The 23,188-nt window shown below is 42.2% G+C and overlaps 1 protein-coding gene across 2 annotated transcripts in view; it reads left to right on the top strand.

The window, feature by feature from the left end:
* The first annotated feature begins 15,419 nt into the window (after positions 1–15,419).
* Positions 15,420–23,188, top strand: part of MAN1A2 (mannosidase alpha class 1A member 2) — a 134,446-nt gene continuing 126,677 nt past the window's right edge. For both annotated transcript variants that reach the window (XM_062515529.1, XM_062515528.1), the window contains exon 1: positions 15,420–15,796. In XM_062515529.1, coding sequence (XP_062371513.1) covers positions 15,489–15,796 — 308 coding nt within the window. In that variant the 5' untranslated portion in view covers positions 15,420–15,488. The remainder of the gene's footprint in view (positions 15,797–23,188) is intronic.

Here is a 23,188-nt window from a genome sequence, read left to right as displayed (position 1 = left end):
TAAAGGCTCTCAGGCATAGGGCTTTTCCCTTGTAGAAATGCAGTAAGGTTATAAAAGCCATAGTAATTCTGCTAGTAAATATTTATCCCTATCTCTTGATGTGTACTTGTGTTCTTCACAGTACATTATACACTTCTGTGTAAGACATTTGCTTACCTTACGTTTTAGCACTTAGATGCCTACATACACCTGTGTGTCAGTGAGTATTATACTAACAGGGTATGTTAATATAAAAAATCTAGCTATTTCTAATTAAATATAACTTCAGAAGGTTTAATGGACTGTTTGTGCAATTATGGTCTCCAAAAACTCTATTTGGTCTACACTGCAGTTCCCACTGTATTTTGTTATCTGTCACCATTAGGCTCTACTTTTTTATCTGCTGTAACTTCTAGAACTCAAAGCACTTCACCTTGAATTTGCATTATCTATAACAGCCGATGGATCCTGAAATATTCTTCAAGGTGATTTGATGTGCTTCTGGTACCTCATCACAGATCTGTCCAACACAAGTGAAAAGCTGTGGAGTTTATTACCAATGCTGTAAATATTTACTCCATCAGAATAAGCCAAAAAATGATTATACAATTGACAAAGATGTTTTTGATACATTCTAGATTTAAATTTTTATTGCAAAGGCAGGCTCTTCAAAACTCAGAAATTCCTGCATATATTGTAATACTCCACCTTCCTTGCCCAGTGCATTCATAGGAATGAAGGAAGCAATGTACCAAAACCAATATTGTGCAAGAATGGCATCATCAAAACCTCATTAATTGAGGCAGATGTATCTGCTTATGTGTAGTACCATTCAAACACCTCCTTCAATGCATTATTTCTGTTATGTACTATTTACATGCTATAAAAAGTCAGGAACAGTATTGGAGTACTGTACTACGCTGGCATACTAACACTTGAAATAAGACATGTTATCAAGGATTTTGTTTTTATGAAGCATAAAGCCTGGGTTCCAGTCTGGTGAGGAAAAGACCTGAAGAAATGATACAGCCTTAATAAAAAGACATTTTAATTTCACTGACATTATCAATTACATTGACCTGCTGAGATGTTAATGATGTGAATGTTAACACCTCTGGTTATGATGTGATTAAGACAGATAGACAGGAAAAGAAGAGTTTCAGAGGTAGGACTATACAGTGAAGACACAATTACCTTGTTTTAGGTCCATAGCTCATAGAGCCATGAATTATTTAGGTTGGAAGGGACCTCTGGGGGTCATCTGGGGAATCTTCCTGCTCAAAGTAAGTATAATTAGATCAGGTTGCTCTGGATCATTTCTGGTTGAGTTTTAAACACCTCTTGGGAAGTAGATCCTCTAACTTCTCTGGGCAACCTCTTCCAGTATCTGACCAGTCTCAATGTCAAAAAAGAAACCCAAAGCAAACCAAAAAAAGGTGATCTATAATTGAATTTTTTTAAGTTCTAGCTTGTGTCTTTTGCCTCTCATGTTATTGCTACGCAGCTGCAGTAAGAGATGAATTAAAAGTGAAGATTCCTGAATGCCTGTAGACCAGGGTGCCAACTAACACTGGAAAATACAATGAGGCAGCAGGGTGGAAGGGGAGAATAAGAGAAATATTAAAAGGGCTAACCCATTCGAAGGGTTAGAAAACCTGCCATTACATTGATGAATTACACCTAACCAAGTTTCTGTAATGGGCAGGACTCAAATCTGCACTGTCATGGGGAAATTAAAAACTGAAAGGTTTGCAGTTACCAATTAAACATCAATAGAGACTCATTTTTGTTCAAAGACTTTCAGATTCTCTGGACAGAAGGGACCTCCCTGTTCACCTAGGCTGACCCTCCCCATGCAGAGGCTGAATGAAATTTTTTCAGAACTAGATCAAAGAATGCTTTTTAAAAAGAGATCTAATCTTGTCTTCTGCATTCAAAGGGATGGTGACCTAACCACTTTCCCCAAAAAGTTGGTAAAATATCACTTACATAACTTAAAAGCCTTACCATCCTAATATAAATATTTTGGACTTCACTACAAGGAATAAAGATGAAAGTTGCTGAATTGGAAGCTGCTGGTTACCAAGAGACCAGCGTTCAAGCCTGATTATATTTAGCGTGGCAAATCACACGAGAGTCTCAAACACAGCTTCAAAAGCTTTAATTTATGAAATCTCAGGAAAGTTATAAGGAAAATCTGTTTGGGTAATATATCTGGGCAGAACAATGTACATGGAAGATGATGGCTCTTGAGGAGCATTTATTAGCTGTCCAAAAGTCACTGTCAAAGAAAAGAACATTGGTACTGTTTTCAGTTGTTAAGATCAGAAATAAAGAAGCAATTTTTAACAAATTAAAAAACTGGATACAGGCCAGAAGAATGTCGAATGAGGAGCCAGAAATCTTGGGAAATTGATATGGGAAAGAAGGTCTGCAAAGCAGATCCCTGACTGGAAAGTCAAAAGGGACTATAAAGCTAAGAGCATAAATATTTAAAAAGAAAATCTCAGCAAACCTCACCGTCAAGCCCCAGAAATGTTTGGCTATAGCTAGAAAAAGTTGGTAAAATTGCTTTTAATGGTGCAGAAAAGACAAAATAATAATTTCCTTACTATATTTGGAAGAAAGTGGTGTGATACGCATATATCAAATGAAACACTTTCTGACCACTAATTATTGGCATGTTAAGTAACAGATGCTAACATTGATAAATCTGCAGGCCCAGCTTATTTGCTCTTTTGAGTTGTAAAAGTATTGGCCAACTTGACTTCTGCGCCTTTGATAATTTTAACAAATATGGGAATGATGAAAACAGCCCAGAGAATCATGTCTTAGTGATAATGTTGTGTCTGCTAATTATAACTTAGCCTGATTCAGCCACAGTAGCATAAAGGAAAAGTGGTTAAGGGATTAGCTGAGAAAGACCTGAGGGGTAAGATTATAATTAATGTCAGTTAGCATGTTTTTAGGGAAATGAGTCAGATCAAACACTTGTGCTGGGAAGACAGCAAGATACACTGATAAAGGCAACCCCGTTGATACACAATATGCAGATGTTTATAAGGTGGTGGATTCACTACCTCATTACACTGATCAAAACTTTGCACACTGCACTGAGAAGGGAGCCCACAAAAACTGGGTTAATAACTGGATAAACAAGGGCTCCCAGAACCTATTTGCAAAGCAGAAGCCGTGGCTGAGCGACTGTGCTTTGCTCCTGGGAAGTGAGCACCAGCTGGCAGTGGGCTTGTCAGTGCTGTGTGCTCTGGCTTCCTCTGAAACTGCTTCTGGGCAGCCATGCCGTGGCTGGGCACATGCTGGTGGCTGGGGCTGTGCTCAGCGGGGCCGTGCTGTGGGGCAGATCCCTGTGCCACGGGACCAACTGTGAGGAACCCAAGGGGATTCTCATGGTGATAAGTCTGGCACAAAACCATAGATAAATGGACCATGGCTTCTTCCCCAGATGGTTTTGAAAGGAAATGCCCACTTTCTTGGCAAAAGAGTGGAAGACTCTTGCTCATAGTCCATGCACGTGGACAAATAGCTCAGAGGAACTTCGTACAAATCATGTCAGAGGGACTGATAGCCATGGCCTGGCTCTTCTTGAGCAGGAAAGCCAACTTGATTCCTCTGTGACTGTGGCAGGAATGCCCCAGAAAGGTATTTTCACAGTTTTCTTACCTAATTTAGTCAGAACTTTTCCTTTTCAAATTCATTGTTCAAGTTGGAAACTGTTTGGAGGTAAGATTGTAACACAACAGGAGTTCCCCCAGTTTTCCTGTTGAGAATGGCAGAAATTTGTTTTGGTTAAACTTAACAGAAGGAAATTCAGTAACTGGATAAACCAGGCATGGGAAATTTTTGTCAGAGGGTAATTATAGGCAATTGTAAACAAGAGAGTTGAATTTAAACCCTTATGCATCCTAGCCAAAATGAGCATTACTGATTCAATAAAACTACATTTTGGATTATGTATCTTTTGTTTAGCCCCAGTTTTTCAACTTTTTTTTTCCCCCTAAGAAGGAGCTCAGTGTAGGCACATATTTCTTTGCTTCCCATAATCTGTGTCTGTGAGCACTGAGCAGAGGCAGATTAAAGGGAATTTTGGAAGGATTTTTCAGAATGAATCTTGGGTGCTTTCTCCTTAGGTGCATTTCTCTTTCAGTAATAATAAAGAAGTACCACAGTGGAACATTCATTCTGACCTGTGGGGAATGTGTCATGATTTGTTCCCTGCTTGAAGACTGATGAAGCTGCTAGCATGAGAAACTCCGGTTGTTGGCCATGCTGACAAAAAGGGAATTTGAAGTTTTTAAGAACTGTCATTAATCATACCTCGTGTCAGGGAGCGAAGAGTGCAGCAGAGCCAGCACATTTCCAAGGAAAGCTGACCAAAAGGGGAGTGGGACTAAAGAATTGTCTGTGCCTGGCTGCATGGCTGTTTGGTGCTGTGCCATGTGGGTGGAATATGGTTGGTGTTCCAGGTAATGGGGAGTCCCCAGGTAAATGCAGATGGGAAGCTGAGCTGCTGATTCAGAAGGTAACTTTCACAATGCATATGCCTTTGGGAGAGGTGTGGAAAGTAGAAGCAGGTTGTTTGCCCAAACTTTTCACTCCTTTGCTTACTAGGCTTTGTGCCAAGACTATTTTGTACTTTTGTACCTTAAAATTATTTTTAAAGTGCATCAAATTAGTTTCCTAATACATTTCAGTTGTTAAATAATGTCTGTGAGGGATATGAAGTGTAGCTGATGACAGAGAACATCCAAGATTTATGTGCTGTCATTAGCTGTACATGAAATTTAGGGCTATAAGCCATACTCGAAAGCCTCCTGTCTAATGTAAACCGTACATTTCTTCTACCTTTTGCTAAGTAGGTAAATAGACATGAAAAAAAAATGAAATAGCATAAACAGAACCATTCCAGGCACAGATCTACACTAAATGTTACAGACATTTGCATTATTTATTATGGGATATCCATGAACAATCTCTGAATTTCTACCATGAGAAAAATTCAGTCAAAACTAAATTTCAAGCTCTTCATGACAAGAAATCATAAAACCTGAATGGTGGAATATTAACAGTAGCATTTGAGCAGAAATGAATGGCTATAAATTAGTCCAGGCAAATTTAAAACAGATGCTGGAAGACCTTGATCACTGAAGAATTAATTTCTGGAACATTCTTGCACACTGAGATGTAGACGCAACCGAGGTTGCATCAAATATAGCACAAAGGAGGCAGAAAACGTGGGTATGGTATGTCATAAACTCATAAAAATTCAGCCGATAAACTGAGAAGCTGATAGACATGATGATGGGAGAATGATGGGCTAGGGAATGTGTCACTTCAGCCACAGGATTTCTGCCAGAATTGCTCCTCTATGCAAAAGCAGGCAGAGTAGGAGCAAGCAGGAGGTGGAAACCAGGCCTGGCAATATCTACGCAGGTCCTTGTATCTGTGCAGAAATGTCACAGCTGCAGAGCATGCTATGAAAGAGTTTATGAGGCAGTGTCTACCAAACATATGAGGAGAACAAGTCTTTAGTACTGGGGAAAAAAATCTGCAAGTTACAGTGATCCCCAAGGCCATCTATAAATATTCTTTTGTCTCTGAGAGACATCTCTTTCCTGCAAATACAACTTGGTGTGATGCAACCAGCTTGCTCAGATCTGGGTCAGGTTTGTTAAGGAAGCTGATTTTCTGTAGTTACATGCACCTTATTAAGGCCAAACACATGTGCTTCCCCTGAGATTCTGATGGAAACTCACTGGTTACCTGGGTGTACCCCTGTGCCCTTATCTCACCACTCTGCCTTTTCTCTGAATCGATGCTGCCCAGATACTCAGTTCTGGAATTCCTCCCTCAGTGTGGCATTTTACTCTTTGACATTTCAAGCTTGTTCCATGTATATAACAATTTTGTTTCAGTTATTTCCATTTCTGCTTTCACTTTCCTTAAGGGTGTTCTATATGTTAGAATATGAAACTTTTGTGCCTGGTTTTGTTAGGTATTCTCAGAAATTGCACATTTCCCCTTTATCCTGGTTACTGGTTACAAGGGTCTTACTCCCAGTTATTCCATCTTAACCCAAATATTTTCCTGCCTTTTATGTACATCTTCGTGAACTAGTTGGGCTTACCACTACAACCACTGGTATTTTAACATTTTCTGTTGTATCATCTCAAACAATGTCAGCTGCTGTTTTGCTGACATTTTTTGGTATGTTTATTTATTTAGCTTTTTGTTTTCTCTAGTCTGTACTGAAATAGTTTTAAATGGGTTGTTTAGCATCATGTAATCCATGGCTTTTAAAGACCTTTGGGGTTTTGATTCAGTTGTGACTCAGATATTTATTTTTCAATGAATCACAAGTTTTCTGGTAATTAATGAATAGTTCTGATTAAACCAACCAACCAACCCAAAATATACTATGTCCCAAAACAAAACTCTTCATGGGGGGGGGGAATCCTACTTCCTCTTGTTATTCAGAACTCTCTCTGAGAAAATGGACATTTCTTCCTATGAACACAATGTTCTTCCTACCTTTGCAAAGGCATTTCATATCAATGCTCTCTTTTATCTCTTTATACAAAAGGCAACCAATACTCCCCAAATCAGTGCCATTCCTTTAATGGTCATCTCTTTTACAAGCCTAAATGACTTTCATGTACAACAGAAAGTGCTGATTGAATCTGATCTTTTTCAAGATTTCATCAGCATCTCATAATTTTTAAAGCTGCCACATATTTACGCAGGGCCACCCCAGAGAGGTTGAAATTCTGCTTTTATTGTGATTTTTCTCTACCAAGGTTAGTGATTTTCTTCTAGCATCTTAGAGTCATAAAATTATTTAGGTTGGGAAAGACCCTTAAGATCATCAAGTCCAACCATAAACCTGACACTGTCAAGTCCAGCATTAAACTACCTCCCTAAGTGCCACATCTTCATGTGTTTTAAATACTTCCAGGGATAGTGACTCAGCCTCTTACCTGGGCAGTCTCTTCCAATGCCTGATCACCCTTTCCATGAAATAAATCTTACCTCATATCCAGTCTAAACCACCCCAACTACTCGAGGCCATTTTCTCCTGTCCTGTTGCTTGTTACATGCGACATGAGACCAAATTCCACCTGGCTGCAGCCTCCTTTCAGGGTGCTGTCGAGAGTGATAACATCTCCCTGACCCTTCTTTTCTCCAGGCTAAACATCCCCAGCTCCCTCATCTGCTCCTCATCAGACTTGTGCTCCAGACCCTTCACCCACTCTGTTGCTCTTCTCTGGGCACACTCCAGCCCCTCCATGGCTTTCCTGCAGTGATGGGCCCAGAACTGGACACAGCACTCAAGGTGTGGCCCTACCAGTGATGAGTTCAGGGGGACAATCACTGCCCTGGTCCTGCTGGCCACATAATTGCTGATACAGGCCAGGTGCCCTTGGCCTTTTTGGCTACCTGGGCATACGCTGGCTTATGTTCAGTTGAACAGAACCTCCAGATCCTTCTCTGACAGGCAGCTTTTCAAGCACTTTTCCCCAAGACTGTAGTGTTGCAAGGGGTTGTTATGACTCAAGTGCAGGATCTGGCAACATCTTTCACTGTCTTGATCTTATTTCTGTATTTACTGGGACCTGTGATTTCCATTTTAAGGAATCTAATGCACTGAAGTCCTATTAGATACAAATTTTAGGTAACAAAACCACAAGCATAAACCCAGTATTCATGCTGCTATCTTTTATTCTAGCTTTTGACTTGGCACTGTCACTGAAGGAGTATGTGAATATCTAGCAATGATATAACACAAAAACCTGTCAGCAGTTATTTAACTATTGGATGGAACATAAACTTCCATTGCAGCATTTATAGGGAGGCTGGATAGGCTCTCTGAGGCATGAAAGGACTAAATGTAAAGCTCTGAAGACATTCAGGTAAGATCAGCAGATTTTTATTCCTGCTTGAGAGAAGGAATGAAGTTGACTTCATTCCTCCTGAGGGGACACAGCTCTGTGTTTTTAGTTTTCAGAGTGTGCACTCACATGTGGGTGTGACTGGAAGGGGAAAGAAGAGAATGTATAATGATGATGAAGGTATATAATCACAGAAACATTAGAGCAGAAGTTCCCAGTCTCCCGTCTCTGGGCATTTTCATCAACAGCAGCAACACCCGTCATCACAACCAGTAGAAGCAGGCACAGAAGCACCTTTTGTCTTCACCCATTGTCCCATGCCTAGATTTCATCAGAGAGGTTATGTTTCCTTATCCAGAATTTCAAACTTGCTGGAACAGGAGAATTTCTAAGTGTATCTAGTAGATCCAAGTAGCTGCAAGTCTCCTGCATAGTTGCTCCAGCTGGGGGGGCTGTGTATCTGGAAGTCAGGGTGGCTTCAAACACAGACCTCACACAGTTGCTGCATACCTGCCAAGTAGAGCTTATGACATGAGGATGCACTGGACTCAATTACTTTCTGTCTGCTGCTCAGCCAGTGGAGCCTGAATAGCATTTTAAGCAAATTTTGGGTTCATTGTGTATGTATGACTTTGATTCATACCTTAATAAATGCAGCATGATCAAAAAGGTCAGGCTTACTACTCAGCCATACCTTCCCATACCTGGGAAATCCCAGACCAGCAGTGGGAGGCCACTCAGGCTCACGTGGCACAGCTGGAATACATGCAGGGAACCCATGGGATTTGTGGCTAGAAAGCCTCATGCAGTGAAGGGGGGAGGGTATTAGAAGTTCCTAACCAGAGGCACTTTGGAGATACAATTTAGGGTCTTTGCTGAATACATTTCCATTGCAGCTTCTGCAGGGAAGTCCTGCAGTGCTAGTCTGACGTTTGGATATGTGTAATTACAGACCCATGGACAAGCTCAGCTAAAAGATGGTGGGTAGGAAGAGCAGTGGCCTCCTGAGGGCTGGGTGGCTTTAGGTGACTTGGAAGGAATGATGGGAGAGTGGGAGAAAGTGTTAGATAAATGAGGGCAGGATTACTGAAAAGTGTAATGGGCAGACTAACAAATCAAGAGGAAGCCTTGTGTTTGGATGAGTAAATCTTCCATTTCCACTGGCTTGACTTTGAATCTGCAGAGAAGCACATGGAAAAATCACTGTCTTGCTGTTACCAGTCCTGATAGTCATCCTAATGGCTTCACAGGGTAGCAAGGATGAGCACACTGCTTGGGACACAGCACAGCAGCTTTCCCAGCTGCATAGCACTCTGCAACTGGCTGGATAAATGCAGGACAGACAACAGTCTGACAGACATTTATTGGCTGAGCATTGCATCCATGCAACAAAATCATGTATTTGCCCACTGTAGGTGATCTGGCTTTTTAAAATTCATTTGTGACAAAGAAGCATTGGTACATGAACTTCACAGTCTATCCTGTGAATTGACAGCTACTACATCTGCTCAATTTGTCTTGATGCCTTCAGCTCCACCCTCAGGGGTGAGCCAGCCTAGGAGAACCCAGGTACAAAGGTAAAATAGGTAAAGCCTGGAAGAGCTCCAATTTGTGTAGAACCTTTCTTCCCTCCAGATCTGTGGCTGGGCTAATGAAGGGAGGTAACAATATGAGAGCTAATGCTGTTATTTTTACATCAAAAGGTATACTCTCTGATAACAGCAAAAGTCTTCACTGTTCATGGTCCAAGGCTCATTCAGTAGCATGAACTGAAGGAGAACATTTTACCCAAAGATTTGCCTTGCCAAAGGACTTGCTTATCAGCTTGTTGTAGTTCTCAGGCAGTTCATTCTTGAATGTCCACCTTTCCTTCATGTTTTCCTCTCTTTCTAAAGTGAAACATATTTTAATTGCTCTTCAGGCATTGAATGAAGATAATGCAAAACTATCAGTAATACAATGATAAAATGTTAAATGGCAATATATGCAGGGGCCCTTCAGTTTTCCACATATTTATGGCTGACTTTCTTTTAATAGAAAACATTTTTTTTTCTTTCGATGTACAGATATAGAATAAAAACACTTGAAAGCAAAGAGTGAAATTGGATCTCATTAAAACATGGAGTTAGTGAAATGGTGACAGATGGGCCCTGCTGGGAAGGAGAAGATTGAACGAGACTGGGATAAGTTAGTGACTTTGCAATTATAAAGCATGCGGCTTTGTAATTTCTAACCCCCAGTTCTGCAAAGTAATCAGTGCAGTTGGCCCATATGCCTGCAGGAAGGCTCATTGAGACAGGCATGAAGATCTGCATAGAGGAAGAGGAGACATGCAGATATTCCAAAACACAGCTGCAAGGGAGCAAATCTCTCTTTTCCAGCTAAATTTTAATCTGCCCTCTCCAGAATGGAAGAATGCTGCACTATGAAATATGAACTTGATTTTCATGCTCTCCTGTAGTGCTCACCAGAACTAGGGATAGGATTTTAAGAAAAACATGACCCTTTCAAACATTGATTGATCTGCCACTGTTAAATGTTGTTCATGTCAGTATGCCTGTGGCAATGGTGACAGGTTTTTCTAATTATGTTTCAAAGAGGACTCTGACTTTTTTTTTATAAAGTTGAAAGTCTTTATCTTGACTAATTTCTGTAATAAACTTCTGGCAATGGGAAGCTATAATTTATTTACTTAGACATTTCTCATCTCCATTATCATAAAGATGTCTTAGCAATTCTATTTTTAGGATTGCACAAATGTGGCATAAATCTTGGGGTTTTTTTAAAGAAGATTGTGCTAGGATATCGAACATCAAATTTGTGAGATTTGTGTCCATCTGAATGACCAGCTTGGTTTTTATTTCCAGGGACAACCTCAGCCATCAAGTCCCACCATATGCAAACCCAGACCACTAAGCAGGTGATATATTTAACTTGTTACACAATCTCTTCCATGCATTTACCAAGCTGCAATAATTCAGGGATGGTCTTCCCAGTGCAAACTACTTGGTGCTACTACAGTGCAACTATTTGGTTTCAAGGTCTTGAAGCTGTGCAGCTCTTGATTCTTTTTTTCTGACCATCCCTGGAAAACTTATTTTCACTTCTCAGCCAAAGAATGGCATTACTGCTGCTGGTTCAAATACACACTCACAGATAACACATTTTCCCTTACAATCTGGTATTTATGCCCATTTTGTGTCTCTGTACAGAAGCTGCCATAAGTAAGTTCAGTTTTCATAGCTGCAAATATTCTGGTGTAGTCTAATACACTTTCATGGTTCGCAAATTTCTTTTTGATGTACAAGTCCTTTCACGCCTTAGGGAAGCACAGAAGAAAGCATGGAAGTACTTGAAACATTAATAAATAGGGGCTGGAGGCTGATATTATGGGCCAACTGGGTGCAGGAGGAGCTGGTGTCTTAGTGACAAATCAGAAATGCTAGGAAAGGGGGAAGACATGTCAGGAAAGATTGGTAAGAGGCAAAGCTTGAAGTGATACAGCAAGGGCAATCACTCACAAAGAAAATGCCTTTCCAGAAGCACTCTGAATGGACATGAAAAGTGCAATACTGCCTTTTTCAGAACCAGCGACATGGAAGCATGACAATACCTCGGTGGAATAGTTTGGCTGAGGTGATGGATCAGAAAGCTAATTTCTTTTATATGCTACACAGAAAAAACTCAGCAAGGTGTAACTCGGATGTGAGGACATAAGGAGAATTCAGAGCAGAAGACTTTGCACAGGATCTGAGTTAGGAGAAGAATATGTTCTCACCTCGATTGAAAATGGAAGGAGGAGAATGAGATTAGGACAGTATTAATCATCCTGCTATAGCCACATTAAGGATGAACAAGATTAAAGGGTAAAGTCTTTTTCAGAGAAGGTGTGATTGGAGGGATAGGGGAAAAACATAAAGACAGTCACAGGAGACGTTAGTGAGTCTAGAGACTAGATTTCATGCAGAATGTTCTCTTGGGACCCCAGTCACCATTGAATCCAAGAGAATATGAATGTTATTTCAAGCTACATCGGATTTTCCATGGAATCTGGAAAGACTGGACAGTTTTGGAGAGGAAACTGAAGAAGAGGCTTTGCAAATAATGAATCCAGACTGTGTGCCCAAACAGTGATCCTGGAAAGGATCACTGCAGTTTCAAGAAGAAAGAAGTAGTAGATTGATATGGATCTGTACTTCTACAAGACTTACTTTGTGTACGTTTGAAAAATGTGAACTCCCCTAATAGCTTTCCAGAAATGTTAGCTTGTGGAAATACAGTGACTTTAGTATTGATGATCAAGCGCTTTTAGACCTCAAGTTCCCAGTTACCTTAGCAATTGATCAAAGTCAAGGCAGTGAGTACAGGAAATTCCTGGTTCTTGTGAAGACCTTTAGGTTTCAGCTTAGGACATTTCCGAGACTGTTCTCGGCATCTGTGATAAAATACTAATAGATGCAAAATCTGTATAGTGTACACAGGCTCACAAAAACCAACTAATTCAATATAGTTCTATATTTTATGTTCAGCTGCAGAGTAACACCACTGCAGCATGGAAAATCACTGGCAAACTTACAGGGATATGCATATTATCCAGTATGACAGAACCAATGGATGAAAAAATACTATTAGACTTTGGTAAAAAGGAAGGAAGTCAAAACAAGCACAAAATTGTAAAAATACAAAACATCGTGGTTTAGACAGAGATGTTTGGAATTTGGAAAGGTCATAATAAACTAAAAAACCTACAGAAATGTCACTTTCTTCCAATAAGCTAAACACAAAGAAACATTTTATAAAGAAATAGGAAGTTTCTGCTCAGTCTTTTAAAGCAAAGTAAAAACTAGCAGTTGGCAGAGAACAGTGAAGCAAAAGGCAAAAAGACTGAAGAACAAAAGTCTTCATGGACTGATCTTTGTTTTCCAGACTGTGTGTGAAAGCAATTTAACAAGTGAAGACATGAGCATATTTGAAGATAATTTACTGGATCAAAACTAGAAGAGTTGAAATGACCAGCAGACCAGTTGAAACATGTTGATCCTGTTCTAACAACATTAGATGTTGGGTTTAGTTGCTGTACTGACTGGAGTGCACTGAAGTATCATTGATAATACAGCTCTTTTTGTATGCCCTCCCTTTGGTATCTCTGTCCCACACTGGCTTTTTTGGGTTTTATCACCTCATGGCAGTTTCTCACTTTATTCTGTTTTTCACTAGTGCAAGATTACTGAGCAGGGCCCAGTTGTCTCCTGCATGGCATTGTCACAGGTTCTCTTTGTAGGAAAGAGAGAAGAGGAAGCAAAATAAGTTGATGGAAGAGTTTAGCTGGGAGGAGAGATGGGAAAGGCCAGCATTTCCGCTATGATATGCAGTAAGATCCAGCAAGGTGGGATTCATAGCTTGGTTGTGAGGACATAAGGAGTGGTCAGAGCAGACAAGTTAATCTTGCAGAGTCTCTTTTACCCTCAGCAGTTAACTTCAACTAACCTGAATGGCCCCAACTGTTCATTAATCTGGATTTTTTTGACGCACCCACACCTGCACCACTATGTTGATTGTCAGAGTATCTTTTGTTAGCCCAGCTGCTTTCCTTCCCTGGAAACCTCCCAAAATAACCTTTCTTGAGGACTTAATTTTTATAGTAAACCATACTCAAGATGAGAAGCTGAGAACTAACCCTTATTAATTCAGCACATTCAGTTGGACTTGGACTTCTTTTTCCACAGGCCAGCACAATTCCACAAATTCAAAACATATAAAGCAAAGTATAAGCCAGATAACAAACCTAAATGCCTGGGATTGCTGTTATCAAACCTGCATTGCTCAGATTCCAGCTGCTGTGACAGGGATCAAGGGCACCCCACTCAGGGGCATTGGCAGCATTTGTCGTACTGGAAATCACTCTTGGCTGTGTGGCTGCTTTGTCTACCTGCAGGACATGTGTCTCGATGCTTTCTCTCTCACTTTCTCTGTGTATTTACACCTCTAGATGGGATTCCTCTTCCTTCTGGAGCTTGTCTCAGCAGGAAGGTTTCTTGCAGGGAGCTGCTGCCAGGTGCTTCACTTCTCATCCTGTCACTTCTACCCAAACCTGGGGTTGCCACCTTACACCTGGGAAGTCCTCTCCAGCCCAGCTAGCTTTACTTCAGCAGGCTGAACTGACCCGTTCTCTCCCCTGCCTTTATACTTCCTCAGCTGTGATTCAGATTTGGCTGAATTCAGGTTCACTAAACAAGACTCTGGTCTCCATAATCTGGGACTAGCTGAGTCTCCAGTGCAGTAGTTAAACTTTTAAAATGTGGAAAACACCTCACCCTGAAAAAAGCTGCAGGTGCAACTTGTCTCCTAAACTTATCCACCTACTTTTGTTCTGTGACCTCCACTGAACCTGACTCCTTGACCAGACCTTCCTTTCACATTCCCTTCTGTTTCTACATGAAACCCTGTACAGGGGGCTCTGTCTTATGGGGTGCCTAGGATGACTTTGTACAGATCCTCTAGTCCAACCCACCTGCCAAGGTAGGGTCACTTGGAGCAGGTTACTAGGTGCAAATAATAGAGCAGGAATGTATCCAGGTGGGCTTTCAATGTCTCCAGAGAGGTAAACTCTGTGGATCTCTGCGAACAGCCTGTTCCAGTGCCCTAACACCCTCAGTGTAAAGTTCTTCCTCCTGTTGAGGTGAGGAAGTTGTGGTCCTGTTTTAGTTTATGGGCACTCCTCCTCGCCCTGTCGCCGGGCACCAGAGGAAAGAAGTCTGGCACCATCCTCTTCGCACCCACCCTTGAGATATTTATGCGGGTTAATGAGATCCCCACTCGGCCTTCTCTGGACAGAACAGGCCCAGGTCCCCCAGAAGAGAGATGCTCCAGTCCCCTCAGCACCTCTGTGGCCGCCGATGGCCCCTCTCCCGTAGCCGCTTGTCGGGGCGGCCATCCCGCACCCACACGCGCGGGTCCCGTTCCCAGCTCCCACTCCCAGCCGCGTTCCCGACCGATCCCGCTCCCCGCGGAGGCCGCTCCGGCCCCGCCCCCGCCCCGCCCCCGGGCCCCGGCCGCGCCCCGCGCGCGTGCGCCGCCCGCCACCGCCGCGCAGGCGCCGTGGGGGCGGGCAGAGGGTCCGGAGCGGGACGCGCGCGGCGGCCGCTCCCGGCGTCGTTGGCAGCGGGGCCCCGGCGCGGCCAGGGGGATGCGCCTCCGCCCGGCCCGGACAAGGGGACGCGGCTGGAGCGACGCCGCGCGCCAGGCCGGGCCCCCGGCTCCCCGCTGCCGCTCGTCCCGCAGCCCCGCGGCCGCGGAGCTCGGGGAGCGCCGCTGACCGGAGTCGCTCGCTCGGGCCCGGCTGGTCCCGCGGCGAGGGAGGGAAGGAAGGAGGGAGGGAAGGGGGCGCGCAGGTAGCTGGGCGACCGCGCCCCGGCCCGAGCCCCCGTGGGGGCGGGGGCCGTCGGGGCGGCCCGGCCTCCCCCCCTGCCCTCCCTTCCCCCGGCGCCCGCGGGGAGGATGGTGATGGTGCAGCCGCCCGCAGCCCCCGAGCCGGGCCGGGGTCGCCCTCCGCAGGGGCTGAGGGGATGAGCCGTGCCCCGCCGGGGGGTCGCTAGCGGAAGGATGACCACTCCCGCCCTGCTGCCGCTCTCCGGGCGGAGGCTGCCTCCGCTGAACCTGGGGGCCTCCGCCTTCCCGCACCACAGGGCTACCTTGAGACTCTCCGAAAAATTTATCCTGCTCCTTATTCTTAGTGCCTTCATCACCCTGTGCTTCGGGGCGTTCTTCTTCCTCCCCGACTCCTCGAAGCACAAGCGCTTTGACCTGGGCTTGGAGGATGTGCTCATTCCCCACGTGGACACCAGCAAAGGGGGCAAGAACCTCGGCGGCTTCCTTATCCACGGGCAAGGGCACGACGAGCACCGGCACAGGTGGGTGCCTCACTCGCCGGGAAGGGAGCGGGACTGGGTGACAGGGAGATCCTTAAAATAGGTCCTTCCCGGACCTAAAATACTGCTGTCCCTCCTCTCACCGACATCCTCGTGTCTCCCCTACGTGTAGCGACTTCGGAGCGCTAGCCTTGTGTCCTCCAGCTGCCATATGTAGCTGTGGCTCCATGTTGCCTTCTCCAGTGTGAATTTAGCCTTCTGGCGAGCGAGAGCTGGGAAGGGCAAATACGGGTTGTCCTCCAGCGACTGATACGCTTTCTCACCGCAGCCAATTCCATGTATCAGCCATGGAAAGAAGGAGGTTAAGTTATGGTATTTGTGGAGATGGTATAAGTGACTGAAAAACTGCCGCATCTCGTCTACAGCTATTATGTGCTTACTCAAAACAGCTGCTTGTTGCACAAGAACTTTGATCTGAAAAAGACTTCATGCTGTGATCCAGAGGCTGTCAGCCTATGACGCGCAGGGCACAGAACTAGTGCAGATGGTACAATTGCCTTTTTCTGGCCCTTAAAATCACTTGCGCTAATGTTAATCCAGGAGACTGAAGGTGCCGGTGGCTGAGTTTCCTTAATTGTATATGCCAGTGTAAAGAAGTCACAGATAAAATAAGAGTATCGAGGGTAGATATGCTGTATCAACAGCTTTCTGGGGCCGCCTAAAGCTTTGTGTGGTGCAAGCCTCTAAATGTTCAGGACTGGATCATGTGAAGTTAAACATTCAAAACTGAGGTAAAAAACCTTAAATGATGATTTTACAGTATGTTTGCTTCGAACGTACTTCAGTTGCCTAAATCCTACCCTGCTGCCTGGATCTTAATGAGGCTGACAGATCTCTCTTCACTGTCAAAGATGTGTTAAAATATGATGATGGGTGATGAAATACCTGATTTTCTATGCTCAAATTAGTAATGCAGGCGATTTTAAAAAAAGGTTACTTGTGCTGATAGTGTTCCTTTGAAAATAGCTTTAAGTATATCTTACTGGCATAAGAATTATTTAAAGGTTGTTTGTATGAGATTAAAAGGAGAGGGTTTAATTTAGGTCCTTTTATTAATCTGTTATGAATTATAAAGAATACGTGAATACTATGGTATTTTTCCTTAAGGCGTGTTCGCTGTTGGATGTCTTGGGGCACTTAACATGAGCCCTTTCTCCCTATCTGAAAGGGCACGGGTACTTAATATTTAACAAGGACTTATTTTGTCGATGATGCTAATTGCTGGTGTGATTAAATACTGCATTAAACATAGCTTTAGACAGTCTCTAATAAGCCTTTGAAGTTCTTGTCTTTCACTTTTTTTTTTTTTTTTTTTTTTTTTTTTTTTTTTTTTTTTGTGTGTGTGTGACCCTGTGGCACATGCAGTCAAAATAAGTTGCTAAAATATAGGCCAGCTGAAACAAAACGAAGAGTTTGGAAATGCTCAAAACTCCAGCTGTGGCTGTTGTACCTTGTGTTGCCCAGTAGATGGGATGTAGAAAAAAGGAGTCTCTTGATAGTGGTAGTTCATATGAATCCTTTCCAGGTTCCCCCTTTTAGTTACTGAGGCCACAGCTTCAGGAATGAAGTACATGCTTTTTGGTGTGTCACGTGTAGATAAGAAATACCTTACAACCGTCAGAGCTAAATGCATTTTGGTTGTTTGGGATCTGTTCTTAAACACAGTGGTTATCCTGACGTCAGTTAACTGTCCTACGGTTCCTGTATTGCTAGGACTGTCTGTACCTCCCACCTGCCCTCCATCCAAAATTTCCCTGTCATGCTCATGTTTTGAGTTCTCACTTCAGCAAGAATAGTTTTTATTCCTGTTGTTTTAGCTTTGCAAACCAGGCATATCTTAACTACTTAAAAAGCCTGCCTGCTTAACCTGCTTGTAAGACCTTTGTGTAAATGTCGCAAAATACGCATTGTGAAGCAAGGTTATGTGCTTTACTCTTGAAGAAACCTCTTTGGCTGATTACCACAGTTTTATCAATGGGCTATTTGCCATCAGCTTGGGGCTGATCTGGATGTTTACCATAATGGAAAACACATTTGCATGTCTGAATTCTTGCTCTTGGATTGCAGGGACATTGACAGATGGTGTTTTGAGAAAGTGTAGGACTTTCAGTGGTGAGCTCTAGGTTACTTATTGTCTCAGTTTGGGATGGAAAGATTTGTTCTGCTTACTATCAAGGGGAAAAGTCAAACATCAGCTACTTTGTAAGTGTTGTTTTTTGGGTGAGGCAGAGGAGTTAGGGTACAAAAAGTCAAGAGAAATTAACCCTAATCCCAATATGAAGGAGGATGCAGTCTAAGATGTGAAGTGTGAGGATGCACTGACAAACTGTATTTCCAGAAATCAGGGGGCTTCAGAACTGATTGGATCAAAGGTGACTCATCTGGAGTATACACTTGATTATGAAATTACAGATGTATTGATTTAATCACTAAAAAGGAAAGTGTTTCTTCTGTAAATGCTGGCATTGATGTCTATCAAATGATAAACCACACATCTTATTATACTGTTCCCTTGGTGTATAATATTTTGATGCTCATTTTGCCTTACTCAAATCTTTAGTTTTATAGGCTACTGGAAAATATTTGTATTTCTATCTTCTAGAAAAATGCAGCGGGGATGTAGGTAGAAAATCATTGTAACAACCAGTGATGGGTGTGCAAACAATGGTTCCCACTGGACTTTCTCTGTATTCCTTGTATTGCTTTCCCACCTCTTCCCCTGGGCACCCTTGACATTCTTGAGTGCTTTTATTTTTATTGTTACAGTGGTTACCCCTTGCTGATGTTAACTTTACATCTCCCATTAAATTGTTTTCTTTACTGCTCCTGTCCCTCTTTTAATTTCTCCTTCCAGGCAGAAAAATGGGGGGGAGGGGAGATGGGGGGAAAGCCCTACTCCCTTCCTGATGGTCTTAAATATTTATTCAAGAATTGCAATGTTCTTGCCTATCTCCAGAGAAAAACACATTTCCTCTAAGAAGATGGTTAAAATCTGGAGTAAAACTGCAATTTGTTTATGGGAGATAGATGGACTCTATTACAAGGTAATACTCACTTTCAGTTGTTCATTCTGTCTGTAAGCTCGTCCTGCAGGATAGTGCGTGGGGAATGAGTGAGTAATGTTGGGAAGGAGTACCACAAAGTTTTGGCTTTGAGAGGAAGGAGAGTGGATAGGATTAGTCCAGGATTTAGGAAGATATATGCATACATACAGTTTTAAAAAAATCAATTTCATTTCCTGAAGATAAATTTCTTTCCATTTCAAATAGGATATTGCAGAGGTTCTGAAATGAGAGCTGTGTGCTTTTGAAGATTTACCTTGCCAAACAAACTTATGTAGCACCCAAGATTTGTTACATGATTTTAGGTGACTGTAATTTTTCCCAAACTTCTGCATCTCTTGCCACACAAAGATATTTAAGGTGTTTCTTACTACCCAGTTACTTTTCAAGTGTCTGTGGTATTTAATTCTTCAGTATGAGATCTGAAAGATAAGACTGGAAGTAAATCAAAACATTATTTTAGCTTCTTTGCATCTGATGCAAATGAGTGAGAATGCAAATGCCCTGTAATCTCCTTGTTTTCTCAGATTTTTTAAAACCAGGATTATCTGCATTGTGAAAATTGAGAAGACTTGTTTCTTTAATGATCTTGTTTCTTTAGTGTCAAGCAGCTCTATATTACTTGACAACAGCTAATGCTATTTCTGTGGTGAAAGTACATTAATCTTAGAGGCAACGAATAATGTAATTTTATGAGCTCATAGCTACTTTGTAGCAGCAACTGGACTGCTGTTGAGCAAACAGTTCAGTCCTTCAGAAGTTGTGAAGATGTATCTTCAGCTGCTGAATTCCTGGGTATTGCTTCAAGTCAAAATTTCTGTGTGTGTTTAAAAAAAACCCAAAACTCACCAGCCCTCAAGTCATCAGGTTGACAGCAGCTGCTGCTAATACAAGTGCCCACCTCAATGGCTTTGGCCTCTGTGTGGCAGTGGGTATAGATCAGCTTAAATCATGGTTTGACTCTGTTTCTGGAATGCTGAGAAGTACTGACTGCTGTGTTATGCAAAGATGGAAGCTCTGCAGTCTGAGTTGTGGGTCAGCAGCTCTGTGGCAATAGTCTAAAAGTGCTCTTTCTGCTGTTGCTCAGTATGTGGCTGTCTCTTTGGTAGCAGCAGTGGATGTCTCTACTCTTTGGAGGTGAAAGTAACAAAAATTATTCTGAGGTGCTTTTGGTCTTAATTTCTTCTTTTAATTTCTGCATTTTTTTAAGGAAACATGAAAAGCTTAATATGCTTCTTTTGAATCCCTTTATCTTTTCTCATCTATATGACTTAATTAGCTATAGTAAAAGTGGGCAGAAGAGATAATTCCACTTCTATTACTCAGTGGGATCAGAGTCATCTGTCATCCTTTGCCATGCCATTGAGTATAAAAGTGCATAAAACTCTTTGCTCTTCCTTTCCAACTTTACTGGAGGCACAGTTCATTAATGGAATTAAGAGTATTTGCTATTGTGATTCTGGGAATCTGGGTTTTTTTTCCCTGAAAAATCAGGACTCATTCTTGTGTCTGTACCCCAGCTCCTTCTCCATTCAGTTTTTCAGTGCATAAGGTTGAGCCTGTCTTCAGAGCAGACAGACTCCCCAGTCTCTCTCAAATATGGGCACTGATTTTAAGCTGAGATCCTTGATCTAGAAACAAGGATTTTCTGGAGTGCCACATTCAGGAAATGCAAGTCCTCTTGGTGACACCTCTGCAGCCAGTGAGGGCAGGATAGCATGTTCCAAGTCAGGCTTCAGAAGCATCTTGTATGTCTAGGGTAAAGTTGAGGTGTAACTGCTTGGTGTCAGTCTTCAGCTGCTGAAGCTTTTGCAAGAGCACTGATCCTTTTTGTTTGAAGACTTTTCTCAGCTGGAGTTTTTAGTAGCCACATGTTATTCTTTTCTCTGGAGCCTATGTTGAGAAGAGACTTGAGAGATTATGCTGGTACTTGAAGAATTTGATGACTTCTGGAGTGCCCACATTATAACCTTAAACTTAATTGGAATTTTTCCTGCAGTTGCACTGGACAGTGGGAGAAGTGCCCTCTTGGATTATTTCTAAGGTTCCGCTGAAATTAGCACTTTATGTTGTAGGCTGAGAAATGCTTTCAACTTTGAAATGCAAAATGCAAATTCTAGACCATCTGTTTAGATGTCCTCCCTCCTCCCCCCCCATCTGCTGAGCAGCCTACATCATATGTAGAATGCTGCTTTCTTCGTGTTCTCATGCTGTACTCCAGTTCGTCAAAGTATTTCCTGTGTTATGAAAGAGAGGAGTTGGGTGCTAGTGTTCTCCAGTTCTTACCCTTTCCAGAAAAAAGAACAAAAAAACCCCCAAAAAACCACACACACACAAAAGCCCACAAAAAACCCCATAAAAAAGAAAGCTTGAACTTGTTGGTTTTCTCCATGACCTACACTTTGTCTACATGCTGGAAAACAATCAAGCGTGGGAAAACTGCAGAAAGCCTGCTGGCTGGATTTAGGCCAGCTAGTGGGTGGGAGGCAGTAGCAATTTGGTTCATTTGGAGTTTTGTAGATTAAAATCTCAGAAGAACTTTAGCATAAATGTGGGTTGCTCGATGATGGTAGCAGTGCAGGCAATAGTAAGCAGTATGGCTAGTTGTGGGCATACTGCACTACAAGAGTCCCCCCCCCATCTTCTTTCTGAGCCTTTCAGTTTTCTGTAGTAAATACAAACATCTCTATCCTTCTGGGCTAGTTCTGAGTTATGGGTTTTTTCTTCCTTACAACAGATATTAACAAACTTGTAATTGGTTTTACATACATATGTGGTATGTGTTCATGTTTTCTTTACAATTGAACTGAGGCTGAATATGGGCAAAGAGGAGAGATTTTGTAATGCCTTGCTTCTTATGTCCATCCCTAAGAAGCCTGTAAAATTCTAAACTTGGTCTGTGCTTTTATTCCACAATCCTTCACTTTTAATGATTGCATCTCTTGATGTTGAGAAAAGTCTGGTCTCATGGGCAGGCAGCTGTTTCTCACAGTAGTTATTCAGACTAACAGAGTAGGAACTTTGGGACACGTGTTTGGGTCTAGCTTGTGGGATTTGTTCTTTTCCCTTCATTTTCAGAAGCAGGCTCAAGTGTCTGCTGTCATTTGTCTTAATTCAGTAACTAGATTATCACTTTTTCACTGGAATTTAAAGTTCTGTTGCAAGTAAACTGGGGAGAAGGGTGTTCGACAATAAGCCAGTAAGGAGCAAGAAAGGGAGAAAATAAAGGTCATTTTTCTGCCTACCTCAAACCTTTAAATAAAAAATTGGAGTGCTCCAAATGTCCCATATGCCTGTAACTGTTTTATTTAGAGTGAATACATGTATTCATTGGGGTGGAGAGAGATTGGGAGAAGTTTTGGTGACTAAGTTCTTGTCATATGTTTGCTCATAAAATCTGTAGGCTTTTGATTCCTTTTGTCTAATCTAGTGCCCTTTATAGAATAAATTATGTAACTTCATCCATTCACTCAAGGATGTGGAGGTTCTGTATTATTTTTGAACTCTGTAAATACTAAATGATAAATACTGAGTGAGATAACTTTCCCTGCTAACTTCCATTCTTGTTTTCTTGAGTACCTAACCAGGTACACTGGCGTTTCTAAAATTTAAAAAGAAAAAAAGCCGAGAAGATAGGTTAATAAGTAACCTGTAATATTCCTTTGTTACATAGAGACTGCTTTTGAAAAGTGTTTTTGGCCTTGTCTCATAAGCCAGCAAAGTTTATGTGGGCATGTTATGGACACGTTGTAGCTCTCACAGATCCTTCACTGTTCTCTATTCCCTCTTTTTCCCCAGTCAATCAGTAGCAAAGTGTGACCTGTTAACATAAGTACATTTCTGTATCTTGTGTGTGTCCTGGTGTTGAGGGAAGACCTTAATTGGGACCAGTGCTGAAGGATCACAGAGTCAAAGAGTAGTTTGTGATACTTCTGCTGCTGCTAGTCAGTCTGTACAAGTGTAATTTTGAGCCAGCCACAGGATGAGTCTTCTGTTCTTCACTGATTGTTAGAGAAGAGTGGTTAGAAATGAATGCTGTGGTAAGGAAAACCTGGGTCTTGTGGGATAGCAGTAGCAATGGGGGGCGTTTACTGAAGTAGTAGAAAACATTGGGACAGAAAGCTAAAGGCCGTTCATGTTTGAAATGCAGGACTGTGTTAGTTCTGCTTGTCAGAGGATTTATTTGCCCAAACATTGAATCATATTTGCCATTCTGTCTTGCCCTCTTTGTTCTTCTAAATAATCTTTTGATGCACACCTATGAACTGGATTACTTTGCATATTGTATTCATCATCAGTTTCATTAATGTTT

This window comes from Cinclus cinclus, chromosome 2, assembly GCF_963662255.1.
Source record: "Cinclus cinclus chromosome 2, bCinCin1.1, whole genome shotgun sequence".
Taxonomy (NCBI): Eukaryota; Metazoa; Chordata; class Aves; order Passeriformes; family Cinclidae; genus Cinclus; species Cinclus cinclus.
This window is presented reverse-complemented; position numbering and strand designations above follow the sequence as displayed.